General features: G+C 39.5%; 2 protein-coding genes across 3 annotated transcripts; one reads left to right on the top strand and one right to left on the bottom strand.

Annotated features, from left to right (window-relative positions):
• Positions 1-194: 194 nt before the first annotated feature.
• On the bottom strand, positions 195-8,959 carry snx11 (sorting nexin 11). Of its 2 annotated transcripts, XM_007572494.2 has the most exons (7): positions 8,774-8,863; positions 7,528-7,567; positions 7,152-7,238; positions 3,848-3,948; positions 2,816-2,911; positions 2,509-2,733; positions 195-2,337 (listed from the first exon to the last, which is right to left on the bottom strand). In XM_007572494.2, the coding sequence occupies exons 2-7, from the start codon at positions 7,549-7,551 to the stop codon at positions 1,326-1,328; spliced, it is 1,545 nt and encodes a 514-aa protein (XP_007572556.1). In that variant the 5' UTR covers positions 7,552-7,567; positions 8,774-8,863; the 3' UTR covers positions 195-1,325. The 2 variants fall into 2 exon arrangements, with proteins under 2 accessions (XP_007572556.1, XP_016516418.1); XM_016660932.1 differs by lacking the exon at positions 7,528-7,567 and having other exon boundaries at positions 8,774-8,959.
• A 1,045-nt stretch (positions 8,960-10,004) lies between these two features.
• LOC103152125 (chromobox protein homolog 1) lies at positions 10,005-14,744 on the top strand. Its single transcript, XM_007572484.2, has 7 exons — positions 10,005-10,105; positions 10,194-10,356; positions 11,251-11,332; positions 11,556-11,709; positions 12,533-12,686; positions 13,399-13,493; positions 13,841-14,744. Exons 3-7 carry the CDS (start codon positions 11,278-11,280, stop codon positions 13,980-13,982), a joined length of 600 nt encoding a protein of 199 aa, XP_007572546.1. The 5' UTR covers positions 10,005-10,105; positions 10,194-10,356; positions 11,251-11,277; the 3' UTR covers positions 13,983-14,744.
• The last annotated feature ends 29 nt before the right edge of the window (positions 14,745-14,773 follow it).

The following is a 14,773-nucleotide window of genomic DNA, read 5'->3' as shown; positions in this document are numbered from 1 at the left end:
GGTGAACTGCTGCAGATGTAAACAAATTTACCAGCATCCCTGAAAAAAGATCCCCAGCATAAAACTCCTAGACCTTTTTAATTTGACTATATTTATTTAGGAGGGGATTATTAATTATTGGGATGATGCCAAATATATTTTTTTTCTGGCCTTCCTGCAAACATTTTACAGCTTTAAAATGTGAGGAGGAGCAGTTTTTTTTTTTTTTGGCTGCTTACAAACATGACGGATCTACAATTCAGTGTACTAGAATTAAGGGAAAGGGGAAAAAATCCAAATATTTCTCCAAAACCCATGTTTAAATGATCATTTCTTGGGGTCCTGATAAGAAACGTAATAAGCGATTCCTCCCAAACGTAAACAGGTTCTCTTCTTCAGATGGTTCGATGAATGTGAAGTCTATTTATTGGTTAACATCTTTGTTATTTAAAAAAAACAAAAAAACAACCCTAAATAAAGACCATTTAAAAACGACGCCACCTTCATGTGTAGAACTTCAAAATAAAATTCACCAACAGCAGAAAAGCTCTGGGAAAACAATCTAGTATATTTTAAACACTTTATCTCATTATTCTAGTGTATCTCCTTTATTCAAATTGTGTTTAAGATGTTGACGGCAAATAATAGGAATTAAGCAGCATCTTTTTGTGAACTCTGTACGTCTAGTGCCCTCTGGTGGTCAAGATAAATAAATCAGCTTGATCAAACTGATGAAAAACGTGCTTGTTTGTTTTTTTCTTAATTCTTTTTATCCGATCAGCTATTTTAAAAAGCTGCAGCAGCAACAAGAGGAGAGAACTTAAATCTGTTGATCTTGTGTTAATATGCCCTTTCTTTACTGTGACGAAACATTGTGAAGATGATTTATGCCTTACAGAAGTATTCATACCCCTTGTACTTTTGTCACAACTACAAACTTTAAATGTATTTTATTGGGATTTAAGGTGGCAGACCAAGACAAAGTTGTGGAGAATTGTAAATTATGCAGTTTTAAAACAACTATTAATGTAAAGTTCAAAGTAAAAATGCATACAGCATTTTTTTTAGGTGTCTGTGAAACGCGACGCTGCTTTGTCCTGGTCTGCAACATAATCCCAATGAAATATGCTGAAGTTTCTGTTTACAGCAAACATAAATGTGTATGTATGAAAAAGTTTAAAGAGCATAAATCCTATTGCAAGGCACTGTGTTTTTAGGTTTCATGTAACAGAACATCTCTTTGTTTGTGCCTTGTTGACGTTTCTTTGACAGAAGAGACTAAAGACTCATGGTTCTGGCTCAGTGGTGGCGCAGCAGCCAGAGTAGGTTTAGCTCCACTGATGCACCTACACCTCCTCTGATCCCTCCAAAGGTGTTGAGGCTGGAGCTTCCTGCGCTGTAAATTCACCTTCATCTGCTCCGGACTGACAGCTGTTCTCCAAGATGCTAAAGTCACAGTTTTCAGTCAGATCTCCCCCAGAAGCGGCTGGTTTAGGCTCTGGAGTTGTGTACTGCCGGTCATTATCCTCCCAGTCCTCGGCGTCCGTTTTGTTCTCCTTAAATCCGTTGATGTGCAAAATGTTCTGACTGGAGCCCTCCAGCTCTGACCGGTCCTTGACCTCGTCCGGAGACGACTTCACCCGCACGGAGTCGTCCATCTCCTCGCCCAGACTCTCCTCCTCGCTGCACCGGATGATGCTCTCGTTGGAGGACAGCAGCGAGCGGCTGTCCTCGTCGCTCTCGCCTCTGTCCTCGTTTTCAGTTTCCTCTCGGTGGATTTGTCGGCGTGAGTCGCTGAGATCGGCCTCTGACTCGCCGTTTACGTTCTGACTCTCCGCCTGAGCTCCTGACTCAAGGGGCGCCTCGTTTGATTCATCGCCTCGTTTGCCGCCTGTTTCGATTTCTGCGAGGCGGCCTTCGGGCATCTCAGAGAGGCTTTCCACAACTTCCACGATATTATTGTCCGTCGCAGAAGCCACATCAATTTCAGACTCTGAGTTTTTCCTTTCTTTGGTTTTGTCTTCGCCGCTGTCTTCAAAGCCCGTCTCCATGGGTGAGTGCACCTCCACGGGAGTCTGAATCACGCAGCTGTGCTCCGAGGGGCTGAGGCTCCCTGAGTCATCCAGGATCTCGCCCACGTAGAAGGAAGCGCGCGTGGAGCCGGCGTCCTCCACAACGGCCTCCAGCCGGTCGCTCCTCTGGGAGATCCTTATCGAGGCGTTTCCCCTGCGCTGCGTTTCATCCGGCTTCTGCTCACAGAGCTCCAATATGTCTTCCAGAGGGTCCGGATCCCCACCGGCCGCTGGTTTGGAGCCGAGCGTCGCGTTCGGTTGCATGTACGGCAGGTGAGGAGCTGGACTGTGGCGAGGGAACAAGAAAAGCCCCTTACTTTGCATGTGATGGCATAAATAAAATAAAAATCAACCATCAAGCTCGGTTTAAGTTTTCCGAACTCTAACCTATTGCTTGAATTTCATTTGTTTTCGAAACATTTTAAGAACTTAATGTTCCTTGTAGTCATCTTCCTACCTTTCCATGGACTCGTAAGAGACGGTGAGACCGGGCTCCCTGACGGAGTCCTCCTGCTGAGCCTGAGCCAGTCCCCGGTTGGACGAGGCGTAGGTGAGGATGGCGTCCGTCACCGAGTACGGCGTCAGTCCCTGGACGCAGTCCTGGATGTGACCGACCGGCAGCTGGGTCTGCAGGAAGAGGTGGAGCTGGCTGTCTGACAGACACACGGTGGTGTGCACCACTCTGAAACCCAGACAGACTGACCGTTAAGACCGGACCGACCGCGCAGAACAAACTTGTGCTCAGAAATAACGGGGAAACTGACTTGTCCAGGAAGACTTGGAGTCCCCTCCGCCTTTTCTCCAGAAAGTCCTCATTGTTGAAGAAGAAGAAGGATTTTCCAGGAAGATCCGGCACTGGACTGAAGGATGAACACAAGGTCTTAATTATTTTCTACTTTGTCTCAAACGTCTGACATAATGACACGTTAGGATGTTTCTGTTAATAATAACTGGTCTGTCTGAGACTTAAAGCCACATTCGGGAGAATTTTACGACAGTTCAGTGACGCACTCAGAATCACTGTGTCTCTGTTTTGGAAAGAATAACAGCATTTTAGATTTTAAATATCCTACAAAGTAAAACCACTGCAGTAAAGTCAAACAACAGAAGTTGATTCAATGAAACTTACAAACCAATCAACATCCAATTAAGTATGAGCCCATATTGTTTCAAAACAATTCAATACAAATGCAGTCATAAAAATAATAATAATAAAAAAACAAACACGCCATGTCCATTCTTTATGATTGAGTTAAAATCAAATCTCCAAAGCTCACTCTTAGCAACCGAAACTTGGTTTCCATAGCAACCAGCAGATACCATCTGCATGCCAGTCTGTGTGGGAGACATGCCAGGAAACATATTTTTCTGTTTGTTAAACTCTAGCAGGATTCTAGCAGCAAAAACGTCAGGTGAATTTGGCTTGGAAAAAAAAAAGAAAAAAAAGAAAAAGATATGAATATGTGAGAAAGCAAATAATTCCAATTGTTAACCACGGTGGCGGATCTGTGATGCTGTGGGACTGTGTCTCTCCCAAAAGCCATAGGAACCGTTTTAGATTGCATCACATTAACACTATTAGCTCTTTGGAATAACACAACAACTTAGTTAAAGCTCCAAAGTGTGAAAATTGGCAAGCATTATTTATATTTATGAAATCATACGACCAAATAATAAAAAGGTCAGTGTGAATAACATTTTACTTAAACTGGCCACCTCCAGGTTTCTGTACGACACACTTTCAGTACAATATTCATTTTAAACAGCAACAAACACACAGAGAGCGACTGACTTACACCAAGCCTGCATTCTTCTGCAGCTTCTTCCTGAGCCACTCAAACTCGCTGTAGCGCCGCCGAACACAGGACGTCTTGGCCGTGAAGGCTTTGCTGTTGGTCTGAGAGCGGAACAGAGGAGCGTGAAACCGTGAATAAACGCGGAACCAGCCGCTAAATGCTCCGTGAAATCACCCCAGAGCGCTGGGAAGTGTTTCGCGACTGCTACGATGAACAAAAATGCAACAATCAGGAGGTTGTTATCTGCAAATATCTTCAAATCTCGCCAGCTGTGGTCGCTAAACTTTTATCTGACCTTATACAAACTTAGACTTGTGCTGTTTGGTTGATGCATAATGTGGTTCCAAAATGTTGAGATTTTGGTTTTTTGATTAATAGATATGGAAAAATAAAAACTAGATTTTTACTTAAGCTTAGCTGACTGGTTAATCTCAACTAAAAATAACAGTTGAATAATATTTTCTACATGTCTTTGGCAAAGTGCATCAGATTAGTTACTTCTGCTGCATAGAAATGACAGGAAATGCACACTTATTCATGTTTAACAAGAAAATATGTAGAGAAACTTTACTGTAAGAATAAACAGCTTTAAGTACGTGGAATAAATAAAAATACATTATTAATTAAAACTGTCACAGAGCTCATAGCTGGTGGAAAGCTTCATTAAATGTCAGATTTGTTCCGGTAACGTGTGACACAGTCCACCGTGATGTTTGCATCACAAGCTGTTGCCCCCCCTCCCCCCTTGGCGTTCTGTGACAGATTCCACTTTAACCCGTGATAGTTAGTCACGTTATCAAAGACGGGATGAAAGTCCCGAGGAAAATATTTTCTTTGCTCCTTCGTTTTCTTCTTTATTTTTTTTTTTACAATTTTTAAAGAGCTGCAGTCATGACTAGTCAAAAAATATATCCAGTTGGGGAAAACTAAGTACAACCCAGTCCATCTCAGACTCTGCCGGCCTCAGTTAGCAGGTTAAATGTTAAAGAAAAAATCAGTTTGAAAGAGTTACTACAAGAGAGAAACTAAACAGAAACTAAACAGCTGTCGAGCAGTGTGGAAGAGGTGTGATCATGTAACGGAGTTTTATTTTTGGCAATCAGTGTTTTATGTGAAGTTTGTTAAAATGCGTCTGTTTATTCTTTGGCTTTGTCTTGTTCAGTCAACAAGTTGTTTTCTCCAGAAACTTGCTGGTGTTTTTAGTTCTGTTGCGCTGGCCTGACAGTTGGTGGTTACCATAGTAACCGGTAACTGACAGCTCCTCCCCCTTTTTTCTGTGGCTGTCTGTGGCTGTGGTATGTATCAGCATCAGCTCTGTTTTCTTTACAAGTATTTTATTTTAACACATATTTTAGATAACTTTGATAACACACACCGCTTCATGTGTAATTTTGCTATGTTTCGCATACGTCTTTAACTGTTATCATTGTTAATGCTATCCATTTTAGCTAATGCTAACTGCTATTAACTGCTGACAACTGCTCATTGGGACCGTAACAGTTTGCTTGGGGTTATTTATTTTATTTTATTTGATTAATGTATAGGAGCAGAAGCTTCTTGATTGAAGTGAACCACCAACTCGATTTTTTGTTTGTTAGCTATGTTTTCATTTTTGATACAGCGTAATGTTTCAGTTATCAGTTGTGTGATAAGTGTGAAAAAAAATCTTGATTTTCCGAAAGCTAATAAACGGCAAATTCAATTGACCGATAAAATCAACTTACTGTCTTGAGATGACGCGTATCGTGAATTGAACTAAACTAAACTGAAATGAGGCGACGCTTGACCCAAACTGGTCATCAACGGGGCAACAAATCTGCAGCAGGCCGACTTAAGAAGCAACGACTCAAGTCGCTGCAACGGCTTAGTCAAAGTCCAGACCTCAGTCTGACTGAAACGCTGCAGGGCCTGGAGAGAGCCGTGTCGCAGTGAAGCAAATATCAATGAACTGAAGCCACTTCTGAAAGAAAAATGAGCCTAAATTAGTCCAACATTACCTCATAATATGAGGAAGTCAGACAGGAAGTGACTACTGAGAGTGACCGTGGCAACACGTGATTCTACAAGCGTGGAGTGTGCTCAAATTTTTTTTTTCCATGATTCTTTTTTCCATGACTGTTTCGACAGTCGAGCAAAGTTTATCTTAGTGTATTATGAGCTGGTAAGGTCAAACCTCTGACTCAGCGATTTCCCTCCACAGAACTTTCCCACAAAGCTTCTGTGAATCATTTAAATCACTGGACAACAGATCAAAAACATTCGACCAAAACCAAATTGATGCGGGATCACATGGGGTCACATGATGTCGGTCAATTTCACGAGTCGACGCCCACGCCGCACGATCATCTGCGAGAGGCTTTTTACGCTGACGAAGCATTCTTCAACGCCAGCCGCTGCCTTGACAACGTCAACAACATCTGACATAAATAAAACGTTAGGAACCAAATCTACTGCGTGAACGGCATAAAATCAGACTGTGGGGGATTTTAACCTGCAGAAATACCTGATGTTTGTAGATTTAAGTAGTTTAAAAAAAACGCTATTAACTCAGCAGAGATATAAAACACTTCCTAAGTGTTATTGGGTGTGTTTTTTTTATGTGTTTATAACATGTTTTACGGGTTTTTCAAACTATCACTGCAGACGTCTACTGTAATGATTCTGAAAGTGTTTCATTGAGGATCATTAAACAGATCAAATGTCCTTACCGAGGTGCGCGGTGTTAGAAAGGTTGACAATATTTAGAGTGAAACAGGCCCAGTACGATAACAAATTTTGCTGGGCGATAAATTGTCCCGGAACCTATTGCGATAAACGATAATATTGTTGTTTTGAGACCATTTTAAAGTGAGATAATAGCAATGATGGCATAACAGTTGAAGAACACATTCTGAAGGATCAATACACTTTAAATTCTGATAACCATTTAAACATTGGAACTGGAAGATATTAATAAAGATAGAAATAATAATAAAGAAAGAAAATGAACAGAGACAACAAATAAAATGAATTATGAAGTCTGTGTAAACAAAATTATTTTTTCAAAAGAAGGGATAGTTAAGACCAAAGTACCAAACTGAAGACTTTTAGCATTCAGTTTTTGCTAAAAAAAAAGAGAAAATCGATAAATGAAGCAAATGGAAATTGAGTTTCTTTTAACTTATTATGCGATTAATTGATTTATTGTTTATTGTGAGAGGCCTGGCATGGAATAAACTGAATCCTACAATTTCTGAAATTAAAATGTTCCACAGATGACGGCGTTCTCGTCTCTGAAAGGCCACTCATCGGTGTTAGTACTCACATGTAAGAATATTTTGTAGTCGACGTATGAATTCCAAGAACCCTCATTCTGAATGCGGGGATCTTGGACTCGCACTGCAACAAACACCTAAAAAACAAAAACAGAAGATATGACATTTAGAATTAAACAAAACCGCAATTAAGTTTTTTTTTTTTTTTTATCTGCGTGACAGATAGAGATCTGAGAACAGCATGTGCCTCTTCTGCAAAAAAAAAAAAAAGTTCCCCAAGTACTCTTTCAAAACGCTTATTGTTCTTTGGCACACCACTGGACGTTTATTTAAAGAAAGGTTTCTGCTGTCCTGCATATAAATGACCAAAACGAGAACTGGTGGTAAAGATTTCCTCTGTGGAGGAGAAAGTAGGAAGTTACTCACATCGTCTTCGTGATTACTGATCATCCTACTGAGAACCGCACTGCAAACAGAAGGTGAGACAGACAAATCAGCAGGTTGAGAGACAGCGTGCATTTTCAATACTGCTGCAGTAAGTTGATGAATCATCCTCCAAAGGAGAAGCTGGTCAGTTATCAGCTGAGTCACTAGGGTTGCATACTTAGCTTCGTCATTCAGATTATTTTTACACTACAACAACCACAGCTCTGGACTCATAGTGTCTGTTGAAAATTACAACAACAAAAAAAAGTTTTTTCTTTATGTAAAATGTAAATATTGACGTGATCTCAGGATGCATGATCAATCTAGTTGCAAATATTTCCACTCAGTGTAAAACAAGGTAATTTTTTTCAAAGCATATAAAATGTGGTTTATTGATTAGTCTGTCAGCATTTATGTAAGCATGTCGCTAATGTGGATCTTTAAAAAAAAGACTTTTTTTTTAAACAGTAAAGGACTTACACCTAAAAAAAATCTACTAATTTGATATTTAGCAGCACTACAATATAGTGACAACTGTCATTGCAATATACATTTATACAAAACCGCAATCACAGAATGGCTGTTGAAATATCAAATGAGTTCATATTCTACAATATGAACATTTTGCCCGTTCCTTTGAGTTTCCCTTTCTTTAATACAAAAAGCTGACACAGCTTTTAGTCACCGAATTGCCAAAGCTCAGAAATTTTAATAGTAATTTCATTGTCATGATTTTTTTTTAACTCCAGGTACACGTGTCTTTCAGAGCATGCTATGTTTTGGAGATCCCTCAAGTCCCCTCCCGCCCCAAAAACAGAATTATTATAAATAAAGACATTTTATTTTATTAAGTATTTGGATTTATTATTATTATTGAAGTTAGAGAAATGCGACTGAAAATTAAGATTCCAATAAATAAAAATACAAAGTTCCCCAGATCATGTCACAAAACAGAAACTGTAAAATGCCCCCAAGCTATCTACAAATACTTGATCTGGTAATTCTGACGGGGTCTGCTCCACAATCGACTACAATGCCTTAACTCAGTTTAAGACAAGAGGAAACTAAGTAACTTATAGAGCCTGTTGGTGATTTTAAAAAAAATGCACATCAAGAACAGTGAGTGGAACAAAGCAGCTGTAACTTCACAAACTATTCTTGTTTTTCTGTTTACAGGCCTGATTGATTGGTTGACTGTTCTTGTAATCAAGATGGCTAAAGTTTCAGCTAACCAACAGCTACTTACTTTCACAAAGTCTCCCGTGGCTTCTTCTTTTCTATCCAGTCCGCTGTTGTCAACACTGCCTCGCTGATCGATATTTGTGTTTGATGAAGGAACAAAACCAGAAGGCTGAGCCTTGTTCTCGGTTTCTTTCTCCATTTCGCAAGTCACAAGTCACGGGCGTCGATACGTCCTATACGTCACCGCGTTAGGGAGATTACGCTAGTACGCTCGACCGAGGGAGGGCCTTGGGTCGGCCATATTGTGAGTGGCCACATTGTGAGCGTTGTGAGTGGCGGTTCTTATGGGTTTGTTCTGGCCAATTTTCCATGAAAGCCAGATTTGTAGAGATGATAGTTCAAAGTTTTGAGCTATAATTTAACTCAGATTTTAAACTTCTCCTCAACTGTATCCCTGACTTGTCTGCTATGTTCCTTGGTTTTCATGATTTTATTTGTTCGTCAATGTTTGCTCACAGATCAGCTGCATTTATAAAGTAATCAAAATACAGCTGGACAACGTGATTCCACTGGATTTTATGCATGAATATTAGAGTGAAGAAGTCTGAATAGAAACCCATAGCACAATTTTCAGATTATTAGTTGTATTTTTCCCCTAAAAATGTGACCTTTGTAAAAAAGAAAAAAGAAAAAAAGAAAAAAAAGAAAAAAAAATTAAAAGTGAAAAGATTGTTAGATTGATATATGCATCTAACAATCTAAAGATTGTTAGATGCATATAGTGCTTTTTACAAAGCACTATATGCTACATTAATAATCTCAAAAAAAAATTCTAAGCCATCTTGGCTATAATAGGTAAGTCTTATGAGAGGAAATGGGCTTCCATAATAACAATAACAATTCATTACAAAAGCTTTAAAGAATAATTATTGAAAACTCCAACTTCTTTTGTGAGATGCAAAAGTACCAAACCTCTGTACTCTGTTTTGTATGCACAGCCAGCATCATGTTGAACTTTGATAGTCACGGTTAGTAAGAAATCTACATTAGACTGGATTCTGACTTTTACAGACGTTCCTGTTGTGTTATTTTTACCATCTTGGAACTCGGAAATTCCATCTCCTCTGTACATAGAATGCACCATAAGTACAAATAAGTAACAATAAAACCAAAGAAACATTTAAACATTGACAATATCTTATATGTTCAAATTTTTAATTTTATGTATTTATTTATTTTCATATATGTATATATATATTTTTTTTATTTTTGGCTCTTTTCTTTACTGCCATCAAGATATGGATCGTCCAGCGAAGGCCGCGGTGTCCATCCAGTCCGCCTCAGTGGCAGATCTACAGAACATCTGGATGTGACGGGGGCGGCGCCAGCTCTGCGGGTGGGTAAATCCGCGTGCGTTAACAGTCGGTGAACCTCGGCTCGCGCCTTGCTCTGAACAAAACCATTTTTTTCTTTTTCCATTCCAGACGGAGGGGCGGAAACAGCAGCACGCTCTGTTGTGATCAAGCTAGCAGCTCGGCGTTTCCACAACAAATCGATACAGGCAGCCGTGATTTTTCTGTACTATTGTAACACAGCTGCAGTCAAGTTGCGGGACTTTTAAATCACCGCTTAAATTACAGCTAATCGGTGAGTTCTCTTCCTTTTGTCGCTTCATTTGATTGTGCACCTCAGCCTGGGCTTTTTCAGCGTTACCGAGCCGCCTGTTCGGGTTGCATGTGTGAATTGGTCTTTACCCCCACGCATCTGCTTGAAAACAAGTTATCAGCCGCTGCGTGGCGCCTTATTTAGGTAAAAGTACTCTTTACAGCTAGCAGCCATCGATAGGAATGCTTCATTTAGCGGCTGCCGCGAAAAGCAACATGGAGGAGACAACAGGGGAAAGGGGGGCAGGGAGGGGGTCTCTTGGCTTTTTGTTCAGCGAGGATTCCTCCCTCTGCTCCTTAAAGTGAGGGTGTGGGGGGAGTCCGCCTGAAATCCGAACCAGAAGAGGCTTTTCTCGTTGTTCTCCATAAATAACAATGGTTGCATGCTTAGTATGTTCTCATGCATGCTCCAGTAGGCTTTGTAGCGGAGCACCTCGGCTCCTGTCGCCACCAGGTGTTGCACACCTCCCATTGCTGAGGATGGAAGTCGGTGAGATGCAGGAAGCTCTGCCGAAGTCAGATCACATTAGCTACTTTTTAGTAACACGGAAAACGCATGCATGCATATGGAAGAAGATTAGGGCCACTAATTAAGAAAAAAAAATCTGACTTTGATTGGACACGTAAATCCGATATGGTCCTCCATTCTGCACTTTTATTGCACTACTGTGACAGTGGAGCTGGTTGCTTCCAGGTTCTCATCTGCACAGCAATAATGACCAAAGTGAGAATTTTAAGCAATAAAGTAATAACTTTGAGAAATAAAGTGAGAAGATTAAAGCGAGAATTCTGGGAAAAAGGACAATTCTTTTTCCCCAAAAAATTATCTCTCCGTATAGTTATATTGATTTTTTTTCTGTCCTCTGTGTTTGACCAGGCACCTGTCAGTCTTCAGGTCTACCTGATGAGCATGAGCCAGACTCCAGAGCCTTCTAGCGATGGCGCCACCGTTACCGAAGGTTTTATACGTCATATAAATTTCTGTATTTGATTATTGTTAAAGAACAATTGTACAAAGATGTGTTCTCTGCCATTTCTGTCCCTGATTTAAAAAAAAAAGCAAAAAAAAAAGCAACCATCTTAATTTTCATCACAACACCTTCAAACCGTAGCAATGTTTCAGATTTGAGCTGGGGGGAAAAAAGTGCTGTGTTTCAAACAACCCTGTTTATGATCTGGCAGAGGCTACAATAACAACACCCGAGAAGGAGAAGAAGGCGGATGAAGTGGTAGAGGAAGAAGAGGAGGAAGAAGAGTACGTGGTGGAAAAAGTCCTGAATCGGCGGGTGGTGAAAGGCAAGGTGGAGTACCTTCTCAAGTGGAAAGGGTTCTCCAAGTAAGTATGAATGAGCGTTTTGTCTAAGATTTAGATGTAAAGCAAAAATAAATAAAAAAACGTGGGGGAGGGGGTGGTCAAGCTGAGGCTTAAATTTAGTAGGCACTCAAGGGAAAAGCATAACATTTGGTGATTACAGTATGTTAAAAAATATGAGGTTGTAATGAGAAAACAGAACAAAATCAGTCCAGATGCTTTGGAGTGAATTTTCTATTTGATACCCCGTGCATGTGAGCGTGGTGTGATGTTTTCACCTTGGCCAGTAACATATTGAATTAAAAAAAAAAAAGTTTTCTAAAATATGTGCACGTTTTGAGCCTCGAGGTGCAGTGAGAATAAATTTGAGACTAAATTTGCAGTGAAACACCAGGAAGATTGACTGGAAGAGACTCTTGTGGTGATGTAATGACATTTCTGTGTCACGGCTCTTTAAATGTGGAGAAACAAACCGGCTCCAAAGGTTTGTTTGGAGCCGGTTTTTTATTTTTTCATTTTTTATTTTTTCTTAGAACCAGCTGCTGCGCCGGTTCTGAACCAGCACTACAACAGCTTTCTTGGAATAAAACCTTCAAACCAAAAAAAAAAAAAATAGATTGCAGTTTTGCTTCTTTAAATAAATAAGCAAATCATGTCTGAGATGTTGATCTGAAGCTCAGACAGATACGTTGTTTACGAAAAACATGGGATTGTTAACAAAAAAAGAAGAAAAAAAAGGATGTAACAAATTTTTTAAGTAATTTGAAAGATCAAGCACAAAAAAAATAAACATATCTATGTCTCCGAGGTGATAACTGTATTCCTGCTCATCTCCTTAATTCGGCAGTGAGGATAACACTTGGGAGCCAGAAGAAAACCTGGACTGTCCGGATCTGATAGCAGAATATCTGCAGAAACAGAAATCGGCAAACGAGGGAAAGAGAAAAGCGCCTGGAGAGGCAGACGGAGACGAAAGCAAATCGAAGAAGAAGAAGGAGGACGTGAGTTGTCAACTGTCCTGTTCTACTTTGGTTTAGCAGTGTTAATATTATATTGGTTTTAATGAATTAAAAAAAAAAAGTCTAAAAGATGTTTGATGCCTATTAGCGTGTATAAATGGAGGCCAACAGAGAAAAACATGTATTACATGAAACGTGTTAGGGAATGAGTAGTCTGAAGTCAGATTTTCAGTTTCTGCTTAGGACTCATAAAAATGCTTAATTTCTATGTATAATTTCAACCAATCACATCATTTCCTATAAAAACCTTTTTCTAAAGGTTTTATATTCTGCTTCATTTGTGTTCATTCTGATCACCATTTGAACCGAATGACTTGTTCAAGATTTGACCAAGTGTTAACCCTGTTCAAAGCACCATAAGGATAAGCCACATTTCCTTACAGTCTATCTAATCAGATGATAGAAAATGTAGTTTATGAGTGTGTGTGTGTATATATAAAGGGAACATTTGCGGAAACCATAAACACATGAACAACAAGTGTTTTACTTTTGCAAGAATCCACTATTTTTTTATTATTATTATTATTAATTTTTAAGAAAAAACCTAAACACTATGTACAGTGACAAAAACAAATTCAATAACAAAGTATTTGAAGTAGTTTACATTTTTTCTAAAAAAAAAAAAAAAAAAGGTTGTCTTGGTATTGGACTGAAGCTACGTTCATGGACTGAATTTGTTCTGTTCGACCGGCAGAATGAGAAGTTGAGAGGCTTCGCTCGAGGCCTGGAGCCAGAAAGGATCATCGGCGCCACAGACTCTACAGGAGAACTCATGTTCCTTATGAAATGGTTTGTCAAAGCAAACTGCGACATTTTAGAAGAAAACTGACACTGCTGTGAGAAAGTATTTACACCCCTGACAGATTTCTTTTGGTTTTGCTCTCTTTTTTTTTTGTTTTTTTTGGTGTCAAATTTGAATGTTGAACAAAGATAACTTGAGCAAATACAAGAAAAACTGTTTGCAAAGGATTTCAATTATTAAAGGCAAAGGTGACCAACCTGACCCTTTGTAAAAAAAACAAAAAAAAAAATCAAAAACCATCAGAAATCTCTTGAGTGGGGAAAATGCTTTTAATCACACTGTAAAACCTGTTTGTCTTCGTGACATCAGTTAACTCAGTCTGCGGGTTTTACAGGAAACACTCCGACGAAGCCGACCTGGTGCCGGCAAAAGAGGCCAACGTGAAGTGTCCTCAGGTGGTGATCTCCTTCTACGAAGAGAGGCTCACCTGGCACTCGTATCCCTCGGAGGACGAGAAGAAAGACGACAAGAACTAAGGCGGACGAGGTAGCAGGGCTGGGGAAGAAGAACCTTTTGAACTCCAGTGTGATTTTGAGAGAGAGAGAGAAAGAGAGAAAAAGACCAGCAAGACCTTGTGGACTCATTTGTCGTTTTTGGTGTAGTTTCACTCATCTGATTCTCCTTTTTATGTGGATGTAATCTAAATATATACGCTTCAGATTTGCCTGAAAAGCCAGAGCAAAGGAAACAAAGCAACGCAGCAGTTAATTTTCAGCAAACATTCCAGTCGTTTTTGCTTCGGATATCGTTTCCGGTCTGTGTATCATGCTTTCATTCCCCCCCCCCTGTTGTGTGCTTACGGAGCGCTACGTTTAGTGCCGAGGTGGACGTTTTCATTGTAATTGATCACCAGTATTTTTGAAAGATACCGTTCAAAACCGACAGCAGTTGATGTTGGGTTGTTTTTCTTTTCCCAGTTTCCAAGACAACCACTGTGGGTGTGATTACTGGTTTGTTTTTCCACTATGTAAACAAATGCAAATTTGCCTGAATTCATTTTTAAAAAAAATCTTTTTAGGTGCTTATCGGTTACAATATACTGAGTTTAAAAATTGAGTACAATCTGTTTTATTTTTTAAAAAGTTTTGGGATGAAAAAGAGCCAAACCAGACAGGTTTTCCTCATTTTGGATTTCAATCTGACTGAAAAAAAAAAAAAAAAAAAAGAATAATATAGTAACGTGATTAGTGATGTGACCTTATTTGGTGTTCTACTTGTTTACAATCTGAGTTTCTTTTTTTATTTTATTTTTTTTAATGATTTTTGG

The sequence above is a fragment of the Poecilia formosa genome, unplaced genomic scaffold (genome assembly GCF_000485575.1).
Source record: "Poecilia formosa unplaced genomic scaffold, Poecilia_formosa-5.1.2 Scaffold7, whole genome shotgun sequence".
In the NCBI taxonomy this organism is placed as follows: Eukaryota; Metazoa; Chordata; class Actinopteri; order Cyprinodontiformes; family Poeciliidae; genus Poecilia; species Poecilia formosa.
The sequence above is the reverse complement of the archived record's forward strand: the minus strand, read 5'-3'. Positions and strand labels throughout refer to the sequence as shown.

What these genes read in the sequence shown, in the direction of transcription:
- snx11 (XM_016660932.1), bottom strand. Translation starts at nt 8,908, where the DNA reads ATGGAGAAAGAAACCGAGAACAAGGCTCAGCCTTCTGGTTTTGTTCCT. An exon ending in CCACGGGAGACTTTGTGAAA is followed by an intron (nt 7,239 to 8,773) that starts GTAAGTAGCTGT and finishes TTTGTTTTTTAG; the next exon opens with GTGTTTGTTGCAGTGCGAGT. An exon ending in TCTTACGAGTCCATGGAAAG is followed by an intron (nt 2,338 to 2,508) that starts GTAGGAAGATGA and finishes CCCTCGCCACAG; the next exon opens with TCCAGCTCCTCACCTGCCGT.
- LOC103152125 (XM_007572484.2), top strand. Translation starts at nt 11,278, where the DNA reads ATGAGCATGAGCCAGACTCCAGAGCCTTCTAGCGATGGCGCCACCGTT. An exon ending in TGGCGCCACCGTTACCGAAG is followed by an intron (nt 11,333 to 11,555) that starts GTTTTATACGTC and finishes ATGATCTGGCAG; the next exon opens with AGGCTACAATAACAACACCC. An exon ending in CTCATGTTCCTTATGAAATG is followed by an intron (nt 13,494 to 13,840) that starts GTTTGTCAAAGC and finishes CGGGTTTTACAG; the next exon opens with GAAACACTCCGACGAAGCCG.